We start from the raw sequence: 24,952 nt of genomic DNA, 5'->3' as shown, positions 1-24,952 counted from the left end.
AACCACAGCACCGAGAACCCCTCTTTGCCACCACAAATGACATCCGCACCTTTCTCGACCGTGGTGCTACTGCAGCCCTCATCCTCCTGGACATCTGGGCCGCCTTAGATAGTCTCCCACCACACCCTTTGCACAAGACTCCACGACATAGGCATCTGCGACAAAGCCCTGGAATGGATCAGCTCCTTCCTCACTGGCCGAACACTGTAAGACTATTAGCGTTCCACTCTGAATCCACAGAAATCAGCTGCGGAGTGCCTCAGGGCTCCTCCCTGAGCCCCACTCTCTTCAAATTCGACATGGCCTCGCTTGCAGCCATCGTCACCATGAACTTAACATAGTCTCCTATGCTGATGACACCCAGCTGATTCTCTCCCTCACGAATTAACCCACAGTCGCCAAGAACAACTTCCACGACGAGATGAAGGCTGTCGCCACCTAGATGAAGGACAGCTGCCTCAAGCTCAACTCAGAAGGCTTAACTACTGCTCCACCCCATCTGCCTGGGACGTTCCTGGTTGCCCGCAGCACTTTGAACCCTCCCCCCCACAGACCACACACAAAACCTCGGCATCATTCTGGACTCTTTGCTGTCTATGAATCGCCAGATCAACGCCGTCTCATCAGCCTGCTTCCACACACTATGGCTGCTCTTAAAGATCTTTAAGTGGATTCCCACCGAGTCAAGAAGACGGTCGCCTACGCACTCATAGCAGCAGACTTAACTACAGCAACACAATCTACACATGCATCACCCAGAAACTCCTCAAGAAACTGCAGAACATACAGAACGCCTCCGCCAGACTCCTCCTCAACATCTCCCGCCGCAGCCACATCACTGGCCCTCCTGAGAGACCTCCATTAGCTCCCAGTCAACAACAGAATCTCCTTCAAGCTCCTCACACATACCTACAAAGCCCTACACAACATGTTAACTGCGAACCTCAAACACCGCCGCGCATTTCATCACTTACCAGAGATCTCCGCTTTGCACACATGGCCCTGGCCACCGTTCCATGCATCCGCAAAACCATGGCGGGAGGAAAATCCTTCTCCTACCTCGCAGCAAAGACCTGGAACACTCTGCCTCTTTACCTCAGGCAATCACTGTCACTGCCTCAATTCAGGAAGGACCTCAACCTTCGACTGAACCACAGTGCCTTCGACAGATCAGCCGTACCCCCCACATTCCCCAGAGCCTTGAGAGCCTTACGGGTGAGTTATCACGCTCAACAAGACCTTTGATTGATTGATTTATATAGTGCAACAAAACGAGGTACACTGTGTAGAGAGACAAGGCGACCAGAGCGTAGTGATAAGCATTTGTTGTACCCACAGAGGCAATAAATGAGACATTAAAAGAATAAATCAAGAGACCAATTAAAAAAAAAAACTAATTTTCATGTACATTTTGATATAATGAACTTCGTAAGCGAGCTTTTAAAAATATTGGTTTTCACGGGTGAGTAAAATGTTCAATTAAATTAATCTTTATGTGCAATGCTTTCCTATATGAGCCCTTGAAGCAACCAAAGCCCCTCTGGAAGTAGGTCTCTGCAGTGATGAATTGCCTGAACGGCTGCTCCGTCTCAGTGTTGCTGGAGTCCAGATTGGACTCAAACAGGTTTTGGTTGCTGCAAGGTGGCCCTTAGGCCCTTAAGGACTCCGTTTAGTACCCATGTCCTAGGTTCTTGGGGTATCATTTACTGGGGACTTACAGGGGAGCTAAAAGCATTGCAAATTGGGGGATAAAATGTACAGTTTTAGGGAAAGCGAACTGGCACTGGGGACCTGGATAGTAGAAAACCAGTGCACTTCTATCAAAATTGCATCAGTTACCAGACAAAAAGTGGGGGTGGCCATGTCAAAAGGAAGTACTTTCCTACAACCTCATGTAGCAGCTATTTGCGGGAAGAATAGGAAGATGAAAGTAGGAGCCCTAAAAGGTGCTTGGACACCATATAATCACCAGAGTACAAGGCTGAAATGACTTTGCTCAAGGGAAGGCATCTTGGTCCTGCCTGTTGAAAATATGTAAAAGGTGGAGATTCAGGAAAAGCCTCAGTCCTTCCTCCTTCTTGGGGACCAAGAAATATAAGGAGTAACATACTCTGCTTCTTTGCTCCAGAGGAATCACTTCTGGGTTAATTTGCAAGGTAAGGACCCTGCCTCTAGGATTGCGGCGTGCACTGGCAAGCCCGCTCTGTAGGAAGGGGATTGGCCTGGAGCAGAAGACCAGAAATGATTAAGTGTGTTCTGAAGGAGGTCAGCTAGAGGACATAGTGGTCTTACACAGTTTTCTCCAAAAGGGTGACAAAATGGGAGACCCTCCCTTTCCACTGGAAGGTCATATTGAAAAGGTGAGGAGTCAGATGGGGCTTGAAGGGGCTGAGAGCCCGGGGAGAATGGTGGGGATTGGATCTGTGACTACTGGTGACACCCCTTGAATATAACCCGCCCTGAAATCAATCAATCAATCAATCAGGGTTCTCATGGAGCACGGCTAATTACCAGTTATGACCTCAAGGCACAGGTCTGAAATAAGCTATTTAGTTGTTGCGGTTTCGGAACAGTATGAGATGTCTGTCTTTATCGAGATTTCACAGCCCGAAAATAGCTGTGCAACGTCGGATACTGTTGGTGGAAATGTCCTGCTGTTCCTTCTCATTAAATGAACCGCTAGTCATCTGAGGGTACGTTCATAAGCTTAGCCTGGACATCTCTTGAACGCATCCAAGCATGCCAACAAAGCATGACAGCTGTATCCACACACCAGGAAATTCTGTCTGCAGAATTAAGCCCACACTTTAGGATCTTATATACACAACCAGGCCATCACTCACCAGGTCCGCGACCGGCTTCTTTATATGGTTAGACAGGCTGATAACCAAGTTTAGTCAGTTCCCATAAGCCATGCATGTATCAACCTAAAAGGCAGATGGCATTAGAGACCAGAGGACCAAGCTGACAGTAGCAAAGTTTTTCTGCCCAAGGCATACAGTTTCTTGGATTTCCTGTCCTGGAGAGCTGCAGGAGAGGACCTGGGAATCTGCTTTCATGACAATGTTTGAACAGCAAGACTTTATGTTGACAAGTGGGAGGGCAAATAACTGGGGGTCACCCAGTCAGGTCTATGGTATCTGGCAGTCTTTCTGTAGACGGACGGCAGAAACAGGTTTTTTTCAGCTGCAGCCATGATATCATCCAAAAGTCCGTCATTAAACGGGAGCAAAGGCTTTGTTGATTCTGCAAAAGGTTACAAGATGTCAGTCAGATTTTACTTCCAACTAAAAGTCAAATCCCTTTTAAGGCTTTCACAACCTTCCAAATGACTGTCGCAAAAGATGAAATCTTTCCAGAGATATGGCCAGAGGTGTAGGAAAGGTCATCTTCTGGTGAGTTTCCAGGCCGCTACGTTTTGCAAGCCTAAACAGAGGCCAGTATCAGTATTGTAAAATGGCAGGCGGTAATCATCCTCCGAGTCATCCTCCATCTGGCCATAGTCCCTATCCTACACAGGCAAGGAATATAAAGCTGAACTTAAAATGTTCTCTAAACAAGCAAACCTCTGGGCAGGTATTCACAATAGGGTTCAATAAGGGTTGGTAAAGGTTTTCAAGGCCCTGGGGGTGAAGGGGAGCGGCTTCGTTGAGTGTTGGGGTCATCCAAAAAGAGTTCCTCATTTAAGTTGACCTAGACCTTATCCTTTGCTTCCTAGATTATACTTTTACCTATCAACACCTTGGCTGGCACCGGCTCTGTGGACAGTGCCATCTTTGGCTTTTAGATCAGTGCCAAAGAAAGGATGGAGCGAAAGGGGACAGCAGTTAGGACTTAACCATAGATGCCAGGGTCCAACGCCCATGCAGGTGTGGTATCAGGAGAAGTTGGAGTTGACAGGCCACCAATAATGAACCACCCTCATTCCAGCACTTCAGTAATAGCCTAGAAGGATGCTGAGCTGTCCTTAAGAGATCCATTATCGCTAACTGGAAAGCCTCAAACAACATAGGGTTAGCTGAAAGACAGCAAAGCTCCTACTGGCCTCCTGCTTCCCGAGTACATGGAAGTGCAAGTGTTGTACGCCTTTCTTCATATATGCAGACCTAGGCACCACATGGTCATTGTGAGGGATCCAAGAGGAACATCTTCTTGCAGAACGTCCAAAAGGCTTAAAGTCTGAGGCCCTTTGCCGAGACATTTGACCTAATTGCTGTGCAATGCAGAGACATTTTCAGTGAGACACCAAGACAGAGTCTCATAACATGTCAATGAGGCACAGAAAAACAAGAACTGACATCTAATATACTCTGTGACAACATGTCCAGAAGCAGGGCACAGCCACATGGCGTCACTTGGCAATGTTGGAGATTTATTGGTAAATAACATGTTTTCTGGACTAGTCTTAAGCCTGAAAGCAGATTTTGCAAGGTAAGGAATCTGCGGGAAGATATATCCAACAGAATACCAATACTTCACTATTTTTTTGCAGGTGATTAGCGAGCAAACCGGCCGCCAGTTACGTTAATTTGCCGAGAATACTAATCGGGTCATAGATTTAGTTGACCATGTGCAACATTCTAATTGTTGCACAGTTTACAACATTTAAGAAGGGAGTGTGGTGGGGTGACTGTGATAATTTGAGAGGGGTCTTAGAGGAAGGGGTATTTGCAAAATAGATGAGAAAAGCAATTCTGGCACTGCAAGAAGAAAAACAATGTTGTCTTGAACCAGCAAGCCTGAAATCTACCTTAAAAAAAAAAAGTAAAGCAGGCATTATAGATAATTCAAAGGGCCAAAGAAAAATCAAAACATGCATGTTTGAAACTTGCAAAATACAGAGGAGGCATCACATGAATCAAGAACAGGGAACACCGTAATACATAGGAATGCAGGTTGAAGGATTAGGTTTACCTCTTGTGAACACTTTTACTGTGAATCTTGCCTCCTAGCTGGCTATGTATTGCATCAGTGCCATCCTCTTTTGTGGCATAAACTCCGATAATTTTGCTCTCGCAGCTGGCACCACATGTGCTGAGATAGTGCAGAACCCACACTGTCGGTTTAGTGCATAGTAAATCATATGAATCACAAAACTCGGATAAAACCTAAAAAAAAGAAAAATAAATGTGAAAAGCAGTCTAGGTGCAAAACAAAAAAAAAGTGGGCTGGGGGAGGGTGACAAAATCATGAATGGCCCTAACACTTGCAACACTCCAGTCACTAACTGAGAGGAACATGGAGAACTTCTCAATCTTCGACCCATGTGGAAGGTCCGACAAGCTCCGACCCAGAATTGTCTTTTTTGATGCCTAAGCATAATCTAAACTATTATGTTTTTATTTTATTAAACAATATGAGAAAGTCTCACATGCCAGCCGCATATCACAATAATGCAGTCTGGAACACAGCTCAAGAGCATCATATTTTAGCAGGGCTGTGCAGCAGTGTGAGGATGCTAGATTTGGTCTGGCTTAGGGACTAAGCATTCACAGCAGTACAAGGGATGACTGGAAGATTGCCTCCATGCTGTGCGAAGACAGGTTCTCAAGGCTTCCACACATCTATCTCCTTCTACAGCCGGACTTAGCAGCACAGACGTTGTCCTCATTCCCTGGGGTATAATCAATACTCCTCAAAGAGAAATAAGCAGAGACTCTGTCTCTGAACCCCATCTACCTCTTAATAAGTCATGTTGAGTAAAAAGTGAGCACTCGCCAAGACGTCAGCTTACATCGAGTTTTGTAGCAGTTTCCAGATTCTGACAATTGACTCAGATTCAAAGTTAGCCCCAAACTTTAGAAGGGGGCAAACCAATTGTGGCAACGTGCATTTCCCTTATAGGTGGGCAACAGATCCATGCCAACCACCCACAGGGGAACTGCCATTCGTGCTTCTGTATTGGATTCTAGACAACTCTGGCCAGTCATACACTAATACTGGAGTCTTTTCCTGCAGAAGAGAATAAAGGATGTGATGTTCGGCAGACAGCCCACCTTCTCAGTTTAAGGACCAAAGCATTAGCTATCCCTCTGGCCACTGCACTGTTAGAGTGTTGCTTTACAAGCCACTTGCCCGCTGGAACTGGTTTGATCTATGCCCAGTGCAACAAAAAGATCTTCCATGCCTCATTTACTGGATGTGTATAAAAAAACTAGACACTTGGACTTGGCTTTAAGAAGCATTCTACATATAGAGGGGATTCGGGGGAGCTGTATGGGGAGTATGCATGAAAAGAAAATGAGGGTGACAGCACAGCCTTAATTGGCTTTGATTTCTTGGACGTTTTGATACTGGTGATCAAACTATACTGCTCAACCATGTGGCGGAGAACGGATTTCAGGGTATGGTCCTAGCAGGAGTAAAGTCATTTCTGTTAAATCAGAATCTGCTGCGGGGGTTCTCGCTATCACTCTTACTAGCCAATATCTGGCACCAGCTTATTAGATCATTTGGGCTGAAAGCACTTTCCTATGCTGAGAAGAAAGTCAAATTATCAGTTAGCCCCCAAATTAGCTGAGTTTATAGGACAGGCGGCAGGGCTTACAGCGGTGAATGACACCAACTTTCTAAAAGGTAATGCAGGCAAGACAGCTCTGCCATATGAACTGTTTGCAATCTCGATAAACTCCACCATTTCTCAGAGGAAAGTGCTGCGCCCAATGGCTACCAGTTGAGTGAGTGCGGGTCAAGGCGCACTGCACTGCACATAGGATCTTTAATGGGTCCGAAGTATCTGAACTGAAGAAGCTTCTACTACTGCCTTTTATAGCAAATCAGCTCAGCCATCAGCACACCATATCTTGTTCAATGTACCCTGCCTAAAAACACACACTGTGGCAGTCGTTCCGCTCAGCATCTTACAGCTCACCTCAGGAACTCACTTCCCTTAAGAATTACTCTACTGCAGAACCATCTGGGTTTGAGTTATCTTTTGAAAACCCTTTTATGCTGGTCCTTTTCCTCTGGGCTTTGTTATTTGGTCAAGCTGCGGAACCTGGAAACCTACTGTCATTAGCGTGTTTTATAAATAATAAAATAACAAATGGAAGACCGCAGTACCAGTTAGCCCTAAAGGCTACAGACCACCCTGCAATATTATTGGACGCATCACGGGGTGACCTCAAGCTAAGAGTTACCTCACTTCCTCTGCATCCGAAAGCTCTCATGAACACAACATACAATAAGGCAGGGGTCTCCAAACCGGTCCTGAAGGGCCGGATCATGCCAGATTTTTAAAATTACTACATGTATCTCAATGGGGATATCCAAAAAATATGGCATGGATCAGGCCCTCCAGGACCGGTTTGGAGACCCCTGCAATAAGGAGTCCCAGTCATGGCATACTACATATATTTAGGAGGGAGAGCCAGGAGACAGTCTCTTCACTGGGGCTGCTGTAAAAGGACCTGTATTATTATTATTATAACTAGCTGCCAAAAACTGTTATTAGCGTAGTAGCCTTACTATTGGGGCTGCAACCACCCAGGTGTGCATCACCCAGCAGAATCTAGCACTCAGTTTAGCAACATTACAAACTATGATGACCATGTGTCAAAAGATTTAACACAGGTCTTTTCCACAACAAAATATAGGGTCTGCACAATCATAAAATGATGAGCAGGTTGTCACATGGGCCCAGAACCAGGGACCTTCAATGCTCCAGTGGTTGCTGACACTGCAACCACTGCTGTGTAGTATCAGAATGTCAGAACAAATCGAAGGAACTCTTGTTGGCAAATGGAAAACCGATTAGCAGCTTATGCCAATGATGCGAGTCTATTCCCACAACAAGTCCAAAAATATGTATTTTTTAAATTAATGGAAGAACACTTCATATTTAATTCTATTTCAAGCATATGTCGAAACCTGAAACCCTGTAGTGAAAGTATCATACGTTCTCTGTATTCGCAGCAGATTTTAGGATTGTAACGGCAGGCAGAAATTTAAAGCATGTGGGATTTTGTTTCTCCAATAACTTGCAGGAAGCAATGGATTAAACAGATTTCTGTCGCACATAAATCCTAACTAGGATTGCGGCGGGGCTCCAACTGGCTAATTTCTAGAACTCAAAAAACAAACAGGGAGAGTAGGGTCAAAGGGAAAGGATTTTTAGAGACCTACTACTGGTTCACATCCCCAGTAAACATACATAAATAACAAACAAGAACCTAGGAGGTCTATAAGCCAAGCAATTGGCTGGCTAAACTGTCAAGTCAGTCTTTATGACAGTTGGTGCTAAAGTCACCATATAGCAATGTACAAGGAGAAGAAAACAAATGTGTAAGTCACAAAAGAGTGATGACATGGAAGGAGAACTGGTCAGACTAGATCCAGTACGCATATTATTTGTGAATAACCATCAGAACACCACGTGATCAGTCCTATCATTTGGTCGTTCACACTGTGACCAGGCGGGTCCTTGGATCATCTAGACCTCATGCCACACAGTCAAAGTGAGAACTGGATGTGGTCTACAGTTAGAACTGCCAATGTGTTGGTTTAATTGTGATGGCTCATAAAAGGTGATAAGAATACAGTGCAACACAATAGAAAAGTGGTGATTTATAAAATAGGGTGATATGTCTAAACAACAACTTTAATAGAAACTAGGCACATCCCCTAATTAAAATAGGAACAGCGCAAACGACAGTATGGAACTATGACTGTCACAAAACGGGCCAACATGTTTCTGCCTAACGGTCACTGAGTCCCTTGGCATTCATCAGGGCCACTGCTCTCAAATAGTGTGAACGACCAAATGATAGGACTGATCACTTGGTGTTCTGATGGTTATTCACAAATAATATGCGTACTGGATCTAGTCTTTTGTGACTTACACATTTGTTTTCTTCTACTTGTACATTGCTATATGGTGACTTTAGCACCAACTGTCATAAAGACTGACTTGACAGTTTAGCCAGCCAATTGCTTGGCTCATAGACCTCCTAGGTTCTTGTTTGTTATTTATGTATAATTTCTAGAACTACCAGACAAGCTGCAAGGTAATCAACAGTTTACACCAAAGCAGACGACCTGCCATCACCATTGGACATCTGAAAAAAACTTTCTTCACTGTGGTCCACATTCACTTGCCCTACAGCCTCAGACACTGCATATGAATACCGTTACAGGTTCTAAATGTGGAATTTTACAAATTTCAAAAACTAAATGTGTCGATATCCATGTTGGGTGTTATATAATCATTAGTCTGTAACTCAGGCATGTGGATATAGCACACCTCTTTGGATTGAAAGTAGGAATGTAGATCTGAAGGTAAAAGTCACACCAAATCTGTATCTCAATGGAAAAGATATGCCATGAATTTGCGATATATCTTGGTGTTATAAACAAATCGAGGCCAGGCAGGCTAGGAATTCACACATGGTGCCGACCCCGGGTATGGTTCCTCGGAGGTGATGCGATATAGGTAACAGCAAGAGACAACTGTGGGAGAAGGTAAAAGACTATTTGCAGTAGATAAAACACTCGTGCGCTAGCTGTGGTAGGGGAGATTCAAAGAGTAATTGTTCTAGAATTAAACTGCGAAGAGAGGAACTGTCTCTTCATCTACTACAAAACCCTGCAGATGCTTGACCTATGTTTTTATCTGGCAGGTCACTGATGTGTCACAAAGATTACAGGATGATTAGTAAGTGCCATATAAAGGTGGCATGTTTCATGGATACTGAGGTAGAGTGACGTGGCACACAGTGCTTCAACAACTCTGTGTTCCAAGAGTCTACTTTACGCTCACCAACTGCCTGGCGGGATGTTAGGCATATTAGAAGTACTTTTCAGTATTAAGAGGAGGACTGTAATTTAAGGTTCATCAGAACAGAACAGCTTGATGCCACTCACATACAAAAAAAGTCATACGTATTTAAATATTTACCAGAAGGGTAAAATGACACATTAGTACACTACACGAACAGGCATACACATTTGATGATGCAAGTACAGCAGAAATGATGGCATGCTGGAACCGTGAATTAGTAGGAAGGTGGTTGAAATAAGCAGCTTAAGAAACTTAGTGTGCTACATTATTTAAAAGGTTTATTTTCCACACAGGGACGTGGTATAACAATTAAAGGGATATCTATGACTGACCAGCTGGAATGATTAATAGTCTTAAATGTAATACTGTGTACCAGATGCAGTGATGTAACCTGTAATTGATGAACAGAGCTGTATTTGTTTTTTAGACTGACAAGTTCACTTTCATGACTACTGAATTTACCAATTGTGAAAATGTGGATTTGGAAGTGTTTAGGAGCGTTTTGTAATAAACGGTATTTTTTCTCACGTTTTTGTATTGTGTCTAATTGCTCTTGAAGAGGAGTGACCCAGTACAGTACGTATTGAGATTACAAACTGGACAAGTGGGCATGATTTACTGACTGATCAACTATTGTGGATGACTATTATATTAAAGCACCTAGCAACTTTGTAAACTGAATGATCACTTATACACCGTTACATTTCAACTTCAAGCAACATTTTATAGTCTTAAAAAGTACTAAGAGTGGGAACCAAATACCTTTGATCCCAGGTTAATCAGTGAATGTACAGGAGATCGCTATACAAGAGTTCGCCAAAATACTACTGTCTTTTCTTTAAGTTATTTTGTAGTGTGCAGGTTTCCATCTCTCACTGAAGTTTTTCTTGTTTACATATAATCTCTGATAACTGAGCCAAGCAAAGATGCTTCCCCAACATGATAATAATATACATAGAAAAAAACATGCAAGGTTTGATGCATTTTGACGACAGGTCATATCTAATTTCAGGGAGTGCAATGGTATTGTTACGGGCAAATTAGCAATATCCACTTTTATACTTCATCCGGGAACTGTTCCTCAGTAAGAGAGTGAATACAGATTAAATTAAGTATTTTTCTGGGAACAATTTTCATTTGGGTTGGTTTCACAATAGTTTTGTGGCACAGTGTACTTGAAAGTCTTTTTATTAGGGCCATAAAGGGTTGGCAACTGTAAATACTTATAGATGCCTCTTGTGAGCAGACAAGAACACATAATTGCACTAAAGGGGGCACTGGAAACGTGCATATTAATTAGTTTTTGTTAAAGGCCATACCTCTAAAACAGGGTTTTCACTAATTAAAGCCCTTAAAATTTTAACAGTACTTATTTACGAAATGCAATATCCTGTGAGATGTGTGGTTGGTAACATTAGCTCGTTATATGAGGTGACCCGAATCTCCAAAAACAGAAAAGGTTACTTATTTCTAATAACAGGTTGCAGCATGAGACTTTTCCCGAAACACATGATGGACATCCTCCCCACCATTTTTTATTTGTGCATAGAAAAGCATCCTCGTTGCTACATTAAATTGTGTTTCAGTGTCTACTGTAAGCGTGGTCATTGGTCAAGATGACACAATGTCTACCAGAACCCCAAAACGTCCCACTGTGCAAACAAAACCTTCCTTCTGGTATTGGTGAAGTCATAAGTGCAATACAAATCCCCTTCTCCAGGGAAGACAGCGATGCACATGTCAAACTAGAATGGTTTCAATCTACTGTTAGAGGTAAGAAATGTGTTCCCTCCATGGCATGAACCGGTTCGGGAACCAAAAGCTTAGCATGAACTGCACACCAGTGATCTACTTCCGTGCACGTGGAGTGAGGTGTGAATGGTAGCACACGTTCTTTGAAATAGTCTGCTACATTTTGGGTATTGTCTACCTTGATGAGGACACAAAAATGCAGCATTTTGTTTGCTAGAGAACAACATAACTGTATACACTGCACAATCCAGCTTGTAGGGCTCGACTTACCAATGGGATTTGATATTCGTAACAGAGGAGTTCTGTATTCTGAAATCCTGGATCCCATTGATGCAGTATGAGAGCTCCCAGAATAATAAACGTTTATGCCACATTTAACTACTGTTCCTTTTGGAGCAGAGGAAAAGCAAGCAAATGAACAGTGACAGGAAAATACATAGCTTACTTCAAGGATAAATCTTGGCTGAAATTACGTGGCTCTCTTTTATCTCTGCACTGGTACATAGTCTCTAAAGATTTTAAGTGCCTACATTTGCATAAACCAGCGCAATCAAGTAAGGCTGGTGCTTTTAACGGCAGGTGCTGGAGAAGAGAGTTGTACGCAGGTTTGAATAAGCTAGGTGCTCAGGTGCCATCTTGGAGGAGCATTGCGCTAGGTTGGGAGACTCTGTATAACCGTTACCCTAAAGGGTGAAGGGTTTTTTGCTTTCCAGGTAGGCTTTTAAAAGATGCCACACGAATCATAGTAGAGAAAGAACTTAAAATATATATTTAGCACAGGGGTCTCCCCGTATCAATCGTGAGCTACCAATAACTCCCAGAACGCCTTGGAGTAAGTCACACTGTAACTGTCTGACAATCAAGTATGGATTGACCGCCAAATCAATGAAAAACAATATAGATCAATTTCTGTGAGGCTGGGAGCTGGCAGCAAAGTAGCATGCAGCTCCACTCTTCTGAAAAAAAGGTAATGCCTAAGCTTCTTCTATTACAGTTGCCAGCTCAATGCGCCAGTACTATGAATGAGGAAGCGTATGTGGGAGACCTTCAGTATTGAAGGAAAGTGGTTAAACCACATGCACTCCGTGCTGGGGGTGGGGTTTCTTTCCCTTTGCCCTTATTTTCCGTCCCTCCATTTTCTTCTTCCTTTCTTTCCTATTTGTTATTATTTGTCCTGGTTTTCTTTGTTCTGTATCTTTCTTTGTTTGCTCACTTTCTTTCCTTCCATTCCCTCTTTCCTTTATAAGAGTTCTTAGCTTCTGGTAGCAATCTCCAGATGCATTAATGTGTGTGTCATGGTGGCTTCAGAGGTATACGCACACGCTTGGGGTAGGTTGGAGAGATATCTTTACTTGCAGAGAAAATTAGGCAGCTACCATTCAAAATGCATTACAGCTAGTAGCCGTGGTTAAGAATGCAAGGCATCCATGTTAAAAATGTAGCTTCCTGATATACCTCTCTGTGGACATCAACCAATGGACTTCAGGGCACTTAGCTAAGAAATTATTGAGAGCCAAGATGCCCAGCGTGGAGCAATGTTATCTCCTGTCCAACATGACAAAAAGGCTACAATCGCAATTGAGACACTCTCCTTTTACAGGCGATTCATCACTAGCAGCGAATGAACAAACGTGGCACTCTTTGAAGCCACAGGTAACTTTTCTGACACCGTTTTTGCTATTAATTAGAACAATATTATGTTCAAGGCAGTAGAATGTGTACTTCAGGGGCAGTGTTTAAGTTGCTTGGCCTTTATGTACCCTTGACTAATCAGCATAAAGGCAGTAGCTCGGATGAGTTTTCTTCCATCAGAATGAGCTCTCAAGATTGATGAGAATGCTAACCGGGATCTTTAGATGTGAGGGACACTGCTGGAGAAACTGCAGACGGCCGGGCAATGGGGTGAGCACACAGCTGCCAGGTCTCAGACGGGGAACTCCAGGCCATGCCGCAGACAATGCCGGATGCCCGGTCTAACTAATTCCCGGCGGCTAAGGGAAAAGAACAGCAGTGGGTGGTGATAATGCCTGGTTGACCTCTGTGGTTTTGTGTCCTTGGGGTGGGGCAGAGTGAATGGCTGGAGAGGACCCTGCCCCCTCGGAGGGGACAATGGTCATTGAGAAAACATATTGGTAGTGGTGAGAACCTCAATAAATCTAGATCGGATGGTCAGGGATAAGGAGAGGTGACACCCGGCGCGGCCTCCTCCAACTGTTACCTAGTATATTATGGGTCCATCCAGTGGGAGGAGCGGGATAGACACATATATTTGTTGAGCCAGTATATGTTTCTTGGGGATATCCGTGATGCTCTACCTCCGTCATTTGCTGCCTAGGTTTTCTCTGTTATGTTTTATTTTCTGTGTGTATTTTTGTTCATTGTTTACCTTAACGGGGATGTACAGCGCTTCGAGCATTTTCAAATGTATTCCCTGGTGCGATTTGAGATCTGCACCCCAGATAGTCCATGGGACTATCGTACATCCTGGGTGGGTGCTTAACTCCATGAACTGTATCTTTGATTTGCCATCCATTGTGCACGGTGCGTTTTACAGGTGATCAAAATGTGTGCTACTGGCTCTATACTCCAAAATAAAAAGAAGTTTAAAAGAAAAAAAGCCTTCCAAGATAGAAAATGTTGCCTTTCCCCGATTTAAAAGATGTCAAATGGAAACTGGAATCAGTGTCTTGTCAGGAGTTGATCTGAAAATGGCTAGCCCTTGCTTCTGAGCATGTGATGCCGACTATTCAGCCACTCGTAGAGACATCTTGTAAAAGGCCATGACATTTAGTCAAGAAGAATCATTGTTGTGAATTCTCAGAAGCCTCTCCCTTATGGAAGCTGCCGTCACTTTCACAGTACCTGTATATTAGCCCTTACTTTCTTTTCAGGCTTCTTTTGAGGTTCTTCTTTTCAGAGGTAGTACGTTGGGCCTCTGGGTCACCAGATTGGTGGTGAGCAGAGTCTTAGGAATCGGTAAATAAGCAATTGTACAGCAACACTCTTAACTTTCTTCTCCGCAATACACAGTTTCTTGATGTTTCTTTCTGGTTGGAGCTCTGTGATAACATTTGAAGTCCGTGACCTTTTTCAGGAAGTAGTAATAAAATCACAGTTACTGTTGCAGTATGGATATGATGAAAGTTAGATCTCGATGTGCGGGCTGAAATGCTCTCTAATGTAAGTGTCTTCGACCATGCCTTGCCTGGAGCCTTAAGGACAGATTCCACTCGCAGGGTACATGGAACATTAAGAGTGTAGGGAGCGTGTTTCCAACATGATAACGTACTCTAGTCCTAGCTGTGCTCAACTTGATGCAGTCGGACATGGGCATAACTCACAGATTGTGAGTCAGTGTAGTAATTATTCTAAAAATAAACGTTCTCTTTCAGGTGATTGTACCTGGGATCTGTGTACCTACAGGATGTTCATGCTGTGTGTGCGTAGAGACACTGGTGTCGTATTCATGCCTTCCTGAATGTTCTTTAAATGCAAGGGGGTAACCCAGTATCCCTCAGAACCTGTGCATTTACGAAGTTGCACACAATTGGTTCTGTCGGGTGTATCAATATCTCTTCTAGTACATTGTATTCATCACATAATTATTCAATATCATAGATAAATTAATCAGCAATAAACCAAAACCAAACCGTCTATGGTATAGAAACAGACTTTCTTTATAAATTCAAGCATTTATAAATACCATATTTCAATATTTTTGGCTGTTAAAGGTACAAGTTGACATGAAATTTGTGAATAACGTGACTTTAAGTGCTCAGTGACATTGTGATGGTGTAATATGTACAATAGTGCCTCGGGAAGGGAGAGAATTCAGGGGTAAGGGGAAGATTGGACAGAATAGTTCAATCAAAATTGAGTCGTTCCGTGGGCTGAATGACTGAGCCTTTTCACAGAGCGCCCTAACTGGTCCAAGTGATACGATGTCGACGTTTCAACCCTGGGATTGCATGTTTCACGGGTCAATGAGGGTCTTCTTCAGGACATAGGGGTAGGGGTAACAGCCTGTTGATTCAAAGTGAAGGGGTCAGGTTTGGTTTTGGGACATGAGCAGTGTCAATTATTTAATGTTGCACTGTCAAAGTTGACTCACCTAAGTGGGCCCGGATGGGCTCACCAGAACATAGCGCGAGAAGTATCACTTTCAAGGCTGTAGTGTACAAATACCAGTAGTTCCCTTTCAATCCGTTTCACTAAATAAAGATGTTTTAATATTAAAATAGTGAGCGTTTCTTTGTTAACCTCAGATATTATGTAAAGGAATACCGTGGTGGTTAGGAAACTCACCTCAAGTGCCAACGGAGGCTAATCTCCATGGTGATAATTTCATAAATTCATAAATGATTTCTAGTCGAAAAGGCGCTGGTAGTTGAATATCCATTTTCTTTGCTTAGTCTGCGAAGAGAGAAAGCAAGATCCCTTAGATATGTACGGTAATCTTAGTGGAATTTGTCTAGCTGGTTTGACCTAGCGTAAAAGCTCACCTCTTGACATCTGTTTAGGATAAGTCGCGGTTGTTAACAGGCATCTAGTTCCCTTCTGCCGTATCCGCGCTCGTAGATTGAGCGAATGCAGCTTACAGCAGTGTTCTATAAGGATCTGTATAACGTCCTTGAGGACGCTTTGCCGGGCCGTGTAGTGGTTGCCAAGCAACATGTGTAACATGAAAGAATCACGTGATACAGGAAAAGCTAGCGGTTCCGGGGTTCGAGTCCGAGCAATACTAGAAATGCGATGGAATTTAATCATGTCATTTCATTCCGAAGTCTCCGCTCTCGCGTTGTTGTACAAACACGGATTGGAGCGGTGCTCTTTAGAAAAAACAGTAAAACGTCCTCGCAGATGCTTCACGGGGCCGCATAGCGGTTGCCAGGTAACGTATGGGACGTGAAACTCAGCGGATTTAAGGATCGAATCCACTTAATGAAATGATATTATTTAAAAACCGGTGTGTGAGAATATTTACAGTGCCTTTGAAAACTAGTTCATGTAGGATGAGGGTTGATTTGTTAGGCAACGCTTTCAAAAGCGCCCGGGGTGTGCTGGGGCTGCGAGGAAGGTCAATGTGTATTGTAAAGGTGACTTACATCACGCCAAACAGCGGCATATCAATTTAAAGTGAATAATTACGATTTTCATTTAAACCAATTTCAGATATATACATGGTTAACGGAATATAACAGGCCTGTGTCATAATATATTGAGTATCGCATATTCAGGGCATCTGACAGTCAGCCATTACTTGAATAATATGTGTCTAACCAGAGTGATACTGAATTGGGTAAAACTAAACATTATCTTATCATATCTGATCACGTTATCTTTTCCATTGAGGCCGACATATATTCCGCAGATGTTAAAATCAATTCTTACAATGATGCAAATTAACCGATATAATCATTACTTGAATAACATGTATCTAACCAGAGTGATGCTGGATTGGGTTAACTGAATATGCACTGTTTCAGTAACATACTATGTCATCACGTTATCTATTCTTTTGTGATATACATTCCTGCAGATGTTTGAATCAATTATGATATTGGCATGGTGATATTTGACAGGAAGGCATAAATTAACCCATATAATCATTACACACTGAGTGTGAGTGTTATAAACAGTGTGACTGGATTATAGTAAATACTGGATTAGGAGCATCTGGATTTGGCATGCATAGAGGTGTAGTATTCTACAACACATGAGCAGGATAAGATGTAAGACACAAGGAGCACCTTTGGTTGAACATTTTACCACACACAATCATACAGCAGAAGATATTAAATGGTGGGTCATAGAGAGGGTCTGCCTACCAACCAGGGGAGGATCTCTTGCCAGGTCACTAAACTACAAGGAGAGTAAATGGATACATTTGCTTAAGTCTGTACAGTTTGGGCTGAATGAGATGGAGGAAACCACCAGACAAATGGGGCAGTTGTAGATCATCCTGTAAATTAGCATCTCATGACACCTCTATACCAATTGTGTACCACTTCGATCCTGAATGTTCTTATCATGAACCACTGAAGGTATCTTAAGCTGATTCTCATTAATGGAGAGCTCCTCCCATGGTCTTGTGTGGCTGCTTGGGCCGGGAGTGCCGCACGAGACTTAGAGCGCCGGATTGCTTCGAGGAGCCCCGTGCTGACATCGAGGGGGGCCCCTCGCTGAGTCGCTGAGGAGGAGGGCGGCTGCTGTATGATTAACCGCCGTCAACGTAGAACGCCACAGGCGGAGGACCCAGAGCCAGTACCGGCGCCGCGTAGGGCGTAACGGGCTGCAGCGGCTCTGGCGGGGCGGGATGGCAGCGGGGCGGATGTTTCATGGGCCCTTGGTCTGCTGCGGTTGTGGGACAGCACTCCCCTCAGCTTTCGCAGGAGCCGCGGTGTGGTGCCTCTCCTCGCGCGCTCGTAATGTCCCGCTCCATTGCCTGACTTCAAGATGGCAGCAGTGGGGATCCTGATGCTGGCAGCGGCCGCCTGGGGAGCGTTGCAGAGATGAAGATACACTTACAGCTGAGTGGTGGAGAGCCAGAATAGTGAGCCCTGCCAAAAAGTCTACTTGTTGGTCTGAAGTTGGTCCCAGAATTCAGAGGGGGTCCCTCTGAGACTCGTCTTCTTCGTCGGGGCCCCACACATGGGTCTAGATTTGGGGGCTTCCGGGAAGGCGTCCCCAGTCTTGGACATTGGGAGCATGTCTCCTGGGTCGGTCTGAAAAACGTCTTGCTCACTGCTGGGTTTGGTCGCCCGCCGGGCACCGCGCAAGCTGGAGGAGGGGACCCTATGCCTCCTAATTAGCACTCCAACAAAGTATCTCAATACTTTATGGTCTCCGAGAAACCAAATTCATTGGGGGACGCCACACACTCGCCCGAAATGACGCTTACACGTGAGGACCTGGTGGCTACCCTCCGAGACTTTAAAGTGGAGCTCTGTCGTGAATTTAAACAGGACTTGCGAACATCTGTTGACCAATTGGAGGCCGACCTCACGGAAAAGCTCACTACTCTGCGACAGGATGTGGATGCAGTGGGGTCCAGAATCCTGAAGGTGGAGGGGCAAACACAGAGTTTGGCAGCGACCCAGGCCTCAATGCAGGAACAACAACAGCCCCTTCACGGTCAGCTCCAGCAAGCCATACTCAAGGCAGAGCATTTGGAGAATATGTCCCGGAGGGAAAATATTAGGATCCGGAATCTGGAGGAGGGGGCGGAGGGACCGGACCTGGAAGCCTTTGTTACAGGTCTCTTCGCTGAGATTCTAAAGCCTCAGCAGCTCAAAATCAAGATAGAGAGAGTTCATCGGGTGGGTACACTTCAGGCGGGGAGTAGCAAGTGCCCTCGAGATGTCCTGGTCAAGCTGCATTCCTTCAAGGTGAAAGAAGCTATCCTCTTGGCCTCAAGGAAACTGAAGGAGGTGTCCTTCCAAGGCCATGGGTGTTCTCTCTGTCAAGACTTAGCTTCGGCGACCCTGGCCCGCCGTCAGGCATTGCGTCCTATCACCGCAAAACTGCAGGAAGACAAGATTCACTATAGGTGGTCCTTCCCCTTTGGACTAATTTTTGAGCATGGCAACAAAACTCACCACGTCTCTAAGCTGGTGAAGGGGCTGCGGGTGCTGGGTCTTCAGCTCCCAGAAGAGTCTCCCGACGTGGGTACCAAGGCGCCGGCGGGGTCATCGCGGAGTTACCCCAATCCTTGGCGCACCGTCACAAGGAGCCGTTGAAGCCCCTTGGTCTGTTCCTGATTTGCTGTGTGTTTCCCGATCCTTCCGGGCGGACTCTGAGGTTGACGGCCTGCTGGCTGGCTGTGTCGTTGGGGGGGGACCCCGGCAGGGTCGGGCCACACTGTCTTGCCCATCAGGGCCTCCTTCTTTCTACATCCGGATCTGTCTCGCCGCTGGAGCTCTCGAAGGGTCGTCATTACCGGAGACTCAGGCGGTCTTCCGACCTCTGGTACTTGACGCTTGGACTCCTCTCATCCTCGGGGGGAGCTTTCCTCCTGATGCTGGTTCATCTTGTAGCTCTGCAGATACTTCAAGGCGCAATGGAGGATGGTGATGCCAAGCCTGGGCCCAGCGGTGGGCTAGGCGATGGGAGGGCTACTGAGCGCTGCATCATCATACTAAGGACACAGAGGTTTTTATTTTTTTCTTGGTTGCCTGCCATTCTACTGTTTCCTAGTTATTCTTGACATTTTGATCGGGGGGTGCGGTCCTTGTCCGTGACACCCATTATTCTTCCCTATGTGTTTGGGGGTGGTCTAGGCCGGGGGGCCTCGGGCCTTACGGTGGGGTTGGGGGAGTGGAAGGGAGGGTTTCGGAGCGCGGGGGTATCCGGTGGCGACTGGGGGGGGGGGTGGTTTTGTGCATCTTGTGTTCTCTTTTTTGTGAGCCTGGCTTATGACCCTTTAGCGATACGAGGGGTGGCGGAAGACCGAAGGGGTGGTGTTAATCATGCGCCCAGTGTGGGGAGGTTTGGGCGGCGGGACAGAGATTTCTATAGCAACTCGGGGAGGGGGCTCTCTTTTCTTGATGGTTAACATTGCTTCTTGGAATGTCATGGGGTTGAACTCCCCACAGAAAAGGCAACACATTTGGAAGTATTTGAATGATCACAAATTTGAGGTGGTAGCCTTGCAAGAAACTCATCTTAAGAGGGCTGAGGTTTCTAGGTTAAGTCACAGGAATTACCCGATGATTTATACGTCCGCCGCCACAACGAAACACAATGGGGTGGCCCTGCTTTTCCATGTTTCTGCGAATTTCCAACTCGAGTCTAGCAAATCAGATAAGGAGGGGAGGCTGTTAGTCGAGGGCTGCTTGAGGGGTAAACTATGCACCTTTATCTCATTATATGCACCTAATTCGGGGCAATCTACATTCCTTTCACATGCTCCTGACCAGATGGGGGGTTGTGGAGGGTCCTATTGTGCTTTGGGGGATTTTAACCTCACGTGGCAGGGGTCTTTGGATAGCTCCGGTTCCACCAGGGCGGCCACTAACACCTTCTTGAGTAGACTACGACAGAAAGTCTTTGATCAGGGGTTACTTGGTGCCTGGCGTTCCCTCCAGCCCACCACCAAAGACTACACTCATTTTTCACAAGTCCATAGGACGTATTCCAGAATTGATTACATTTTTATTAGTCAATCCCTGCTGGGGCCCCCCAGGCTGCCCAGATTCTTCCGATTTCAGTGTCCGACCATAGTTTGATAACTCTGGGCCTTCAATGGAGTGGGACCTCTCCTAGAACACGTTGGTGGTATTTTCCCCTAGCTCTGACCAGGGATCCTGTGGCCAGAGACGACCTTAGAACGGCTATTGGTGATTTTTTCCTTCATAACAATCCGCAGGACACAACCCCCCAAAACACCTGGGATGCTTTCAAAGCCGTCATTCGGGGGAAGTGTATCCAACTTAATTAGAATTTAAACAAACATCCTACAAGGGAAAGGGAGGCTCTGGAGAGGGAATTGGGAGTAGTGGAACAGGCCCATAAAGCCAACCCAACCCGCGCCCTCCAGAGGCAACTTACTGCTCTCCGCGGAAAACTGAGAGCCATATACTCTAATCGAGTGGGATTCACCCTGTTAAAACTTCGTCAGGCCTCTTTCACACAGGGCAACAAGGTGGGCCCGCACCTAGCACGCCGGCTTAGGGTACAAAGGGAGAGAGACTTCATCGGGGGGATTTTGGACCGACAGAGTCACCTCACGCATTCCGACACCGCTAAGGCTAACATATTCAGGGAGTTCTATAGTGAGCTCTTTCAAGGCACCACCCCGGACACAGGGCTGCAACAGCAATTCTTAGATGACCTTGCCCTTCCGCAATTGTCGAAGACGTCGGCCGCAGAGTTAGATTCCCCCATCACTCTAGAGGAGGTCGGGGAGGACATCTCGAAACTCAAATTGCGTGAAGCCCCGGGTCCTGATGGCCTTACGGCTCACTTCTACAGATGTTTCTCGACACAGCTCATTCCTCATCTTACGGCTCCATTTCAGGCCATTGCCTCTGACGGGTGGGTTTCTAGTTCAATGGCGGAAGCTGTGATTACGGTGATCCCCAAAGCGGGTAAGGATCCACAACTCTGCGGCTCCTATAGACCTATTGCCCTTCTTAATTTGGACGACAAGCTGTATTCTGCGATTCTGGCAGCGCGTCTGGAATCTCTGATGCCGGCGCTAACTCATCCCGACCAGTCGGGATTTATAAAGGGCAGGCAAACGCATGACATCAGGCGTACGGTTCACCTGATTGAGAAAGATACGAGGTTTCAGATTCCCGCGGTACTGGTGGGCCTCGACACGGAGAAGGCCTTTGACCGGGTGGACTGGACTTTCCTCTTTTTAACCTTGCGGAAATTCGGGTTTGGGGATCCCACTTCCCGCGTGACGGTTAACGGCTGCTCCGCCTCCCCCTTTGCTCTGAGTAGAGGCAACCGTCAGGGGTGCCCCCTTTCACCTCTTTTGTTCGCCCTGAGTATCGAACCTCTGGCGTTTAGGTTTCGAATTGACGAGGAGATCCGGGGTATCCCCTTTGGTGGAGTAATGCCTTATTGTTTGCCGATGACATACTCCTCACGCTTGAAAATCTGGTCCGTTCGTTGCCAGCGATGCAAAGAGAACTACGAAGCTTTGAGCACATGGCTGGCTTCAAGATAAATTATACGAAATCACTCATACTTAATCTTACCCTCTCCCCTGCTGAGGTGTCCCGTTTGAAACTTTTGACGCCTCTTTGCTTTACCTGGGAGTATGCCTCACGGCTAAATTGAGCGATCTCTACAAGCTGAATTATCCACCCTTAATGTCTCAACTCCAGCAAGATTTTAAACAGTGGTCGCCTCTTTACATTTCTTGGCTGGGGCGAAACAACGTAATCAAGATGACAGTCCTACCTAAATTCTTATACTTGTTTCAGGCTTTCCCTATTGATCTGGAGGGGACTCTGCTACCGAACCTCTGCACTCTGGTCAACAAATTTCTTTGGCAAGAGGGAAGGGCGCGCCTACCCCATCATGTAATCCGGCATCCGCGAGTCCAAGGTGGTTTAGCCCTACCTGACTTCACTCTATATTACCAGGCGACCCAGTTGCGGGTTGTAACCGAGTGGTCAGCCAGGGAATCCGATAAGCATTGGCTTCACATGGACCGCTCTGTGGTGGGGAGGTATATATGGGATGTACTGTGGAAACCCAGAAAGGATCGCCCTCCCAATGCTTAGCTCAGCACTCCCACCCGTACGACTTTGTCCACGTGGGACAAGGTTACCAAGAGGGCGGCGTGGACCTCTTTCCCTTCCCCATACACGCCCATTCATTTCAACCCAGATTTCCCCCCGGCATTACATGAGGGGCCCTTTGATAGTTGGAGGAGGGGAGACTGCCTTAAAATCGCCGACTTGTTTCGTTTATGGAGAGGTTCTATCGTTCACTGAATGCCGGAAAGAATGTGCGCTTCCAAAGAGTGAGCATTACCACTACTTGCAGCTCAAACACTGGTCTTGACACATTCCATTCACGAGGCGGCCACTAGAGAACTTACAGATATAGAGAAGTTTGTAGTCCTTAGGGCGGGTTCTATGAAGGGTGCTATTTCGGCTATTTACGCTATGCTGCTCTGCACGGATTATACCCCCCCCCCACCCCACACCCCACCCTCCCCCCAACCCCCACCACCCACCATTGCCCAGAGCAGGATATATGTCCTTTTGGGAGCAAGTTTTGGGGAGGGACGTTACGCATGGGGGATGGGCCCGTCTTTGGAGGGATAATTTTACGCATAATAGGTCTGTGGCACTTGGAGAAGCCCACTATAAACCCTTATACGATTGGTACCTATACCCTACAAAGCTTCGACGTATCTTCCCTGACACTTCAGACCTTTGTTGGAGGGGATGTGGGCTCCAAGGGGACTTTAGGCATATCTGGTGGGATTGTCCTAAGATTCGGCCTTTTTGGGACGAGACCCTTTCTCATATCAAAGACATACTGGGCTACCCGATACCAACCTCCATTGACTTTACCCTCCTTGGCCTCCGAGATCCCCTCCTGGCCAGGAAAACTAAGGCTGAAAAAGCAATCTTGTGGACATGCCTGGGGGTGGCCAAACTCACTTTAGCAGCTGCATGGAAGAAGACGGAGGCCGCGGCAATTTCGTTGTGGCATGCTCGATTATGGAGGATCATATCCTTGGAGCGCTTTGCGGACATTTTCCAGAATGATTATGAAGACTTTGTGCTTTGCTGGGGACCCCTGGTGACCTTTTTGTCTTGCAGTCTGAAGTTTGGAAGAAGTTTGTAGCCCTTAGGGCGGGTTCTATGAAGGGTGCCATTTAGGCTATTTACGCTATGCTGCTCTGCACAGATTACCCCACCCACCCCCCATCCCCCCTGAGCACGATATATGTCCTTTTGGGAGCAAGTTTTGGGGAGGGACGTTACGGATGGGGAATGGGCCCATCTTTGGAGGGATATTTTTACGCATAATAGGTCACTGGCACTTCGAGAAGCCCACTATAAACCCTTATACGATTGGTACCTATACCCTACAAAGCTTCGACGTATCTTACCTGAAACTTCAGACCTTTGTTGGAGGGGATGTGGGCTCCAAGGGGACTTTAGGCATATCTGGTGGGATTGTCCTAAGATTCGGCCTTTTTGGGACGAGATCCTTTCTCATATCAAAGAGATACTGGGCTACCCGATACTAACCTCCATTGACTTTACCCTCCTTGGCCTCCGAGATCCCCTCCTGACCAGGAAAACTAAGGCTGAAAAAGCAATCTTGTGGACATACCTGGGGGCGGCCAAACTCACTTTAGCAGCTGCATGGAAGAAGACGGAGGCCGCGCATCTTCGTTGTGGCATGCTCGATTATGGAGGATCATATCCTTGGAGCGCCTGGCGGACATTTTCCAGAATGATTATGAAGACTTTGTGCTTCGCTGGGGACCCCTGGTGACCATTTTGTCTCGCGGTCTGCCCTCAGCGGTCTGTCCACCGACAGTACGGGCCATGAACCTTTTCCAACTAAAAATGCTCTCACCTTGACCCGTTGGCCCTAAGGGGCTCCTTAGCTTTACTATGGGAGGCCTGAATCTCACCATTAGTTGATGCACAGGTAGTTTATGCTGATTTTGAAGTATTATTTTCATTCTGTTTTTGTTATCATTTAGTCACCACTGGATGGGGGGGGGGGGGTTGGGACTGGTTTGATTTGGGGTTGGGGGTTGTATGTTCTTGAAACAGGCTCATCCATTCTTTACGGGACTGTGGCCGGCAGGGGTGTCATGCGAAGCTGAACCCATCATAGCTATTGGTATTGCAACCCTGAGATCTGCCTGCCCCATTGTACCCTTGAGGGTGCTGTCTTTTGTATGTAAAATGGTTTGATGCTTAATAAAAA

General features: G+C 45.9%; 1 protein-coding gene across 3 annotated transcripts in view; it reads right to left on the bottom strand.

Moving 5' to 3' along the window:
- KCTD18 (potassium channel tetramerization domain containing 18) overlaps positions 1-24,952 on the bottom strand; it is a 317,171-nt gene that overhangs the window by 202,078 nt on the left and 90,141 nt on the right. For all 3 annotated transcript variants that reach the window (XM_086955463.1, XM_086955462.1, XM_086955461.1), the window contains exon 5: positions 4,915-5,108. In XM_086955463.1, coding sequence (XP_086811589.1) covers positions 4,915-5,108 — 194 coding nt within the window. The remainder of the gene's footprint in view (positions 1-4,914; positions 5,109-24,952) is intronic.

The sequence above is a fragment of the Lissotriton vulgaris genome, chromosome 2_1 (genome assembly GCF_964263255.1).
Source record: "Lissotriton vulgaris chromosome 2_1, aLisVul1.2, whole genome shotgun sequence".
NCBI lineage: Eukaryota > Metazoa > Chordata > Amphibia > Caudata > Salamandridae > Lissotriton > Lissotriton vulgaris.
The sequence above is the reverse complement of the archived record's forward strand: the minus strand, read 5'-3'. Positions and strand labels throughout refer to the sequence as shown.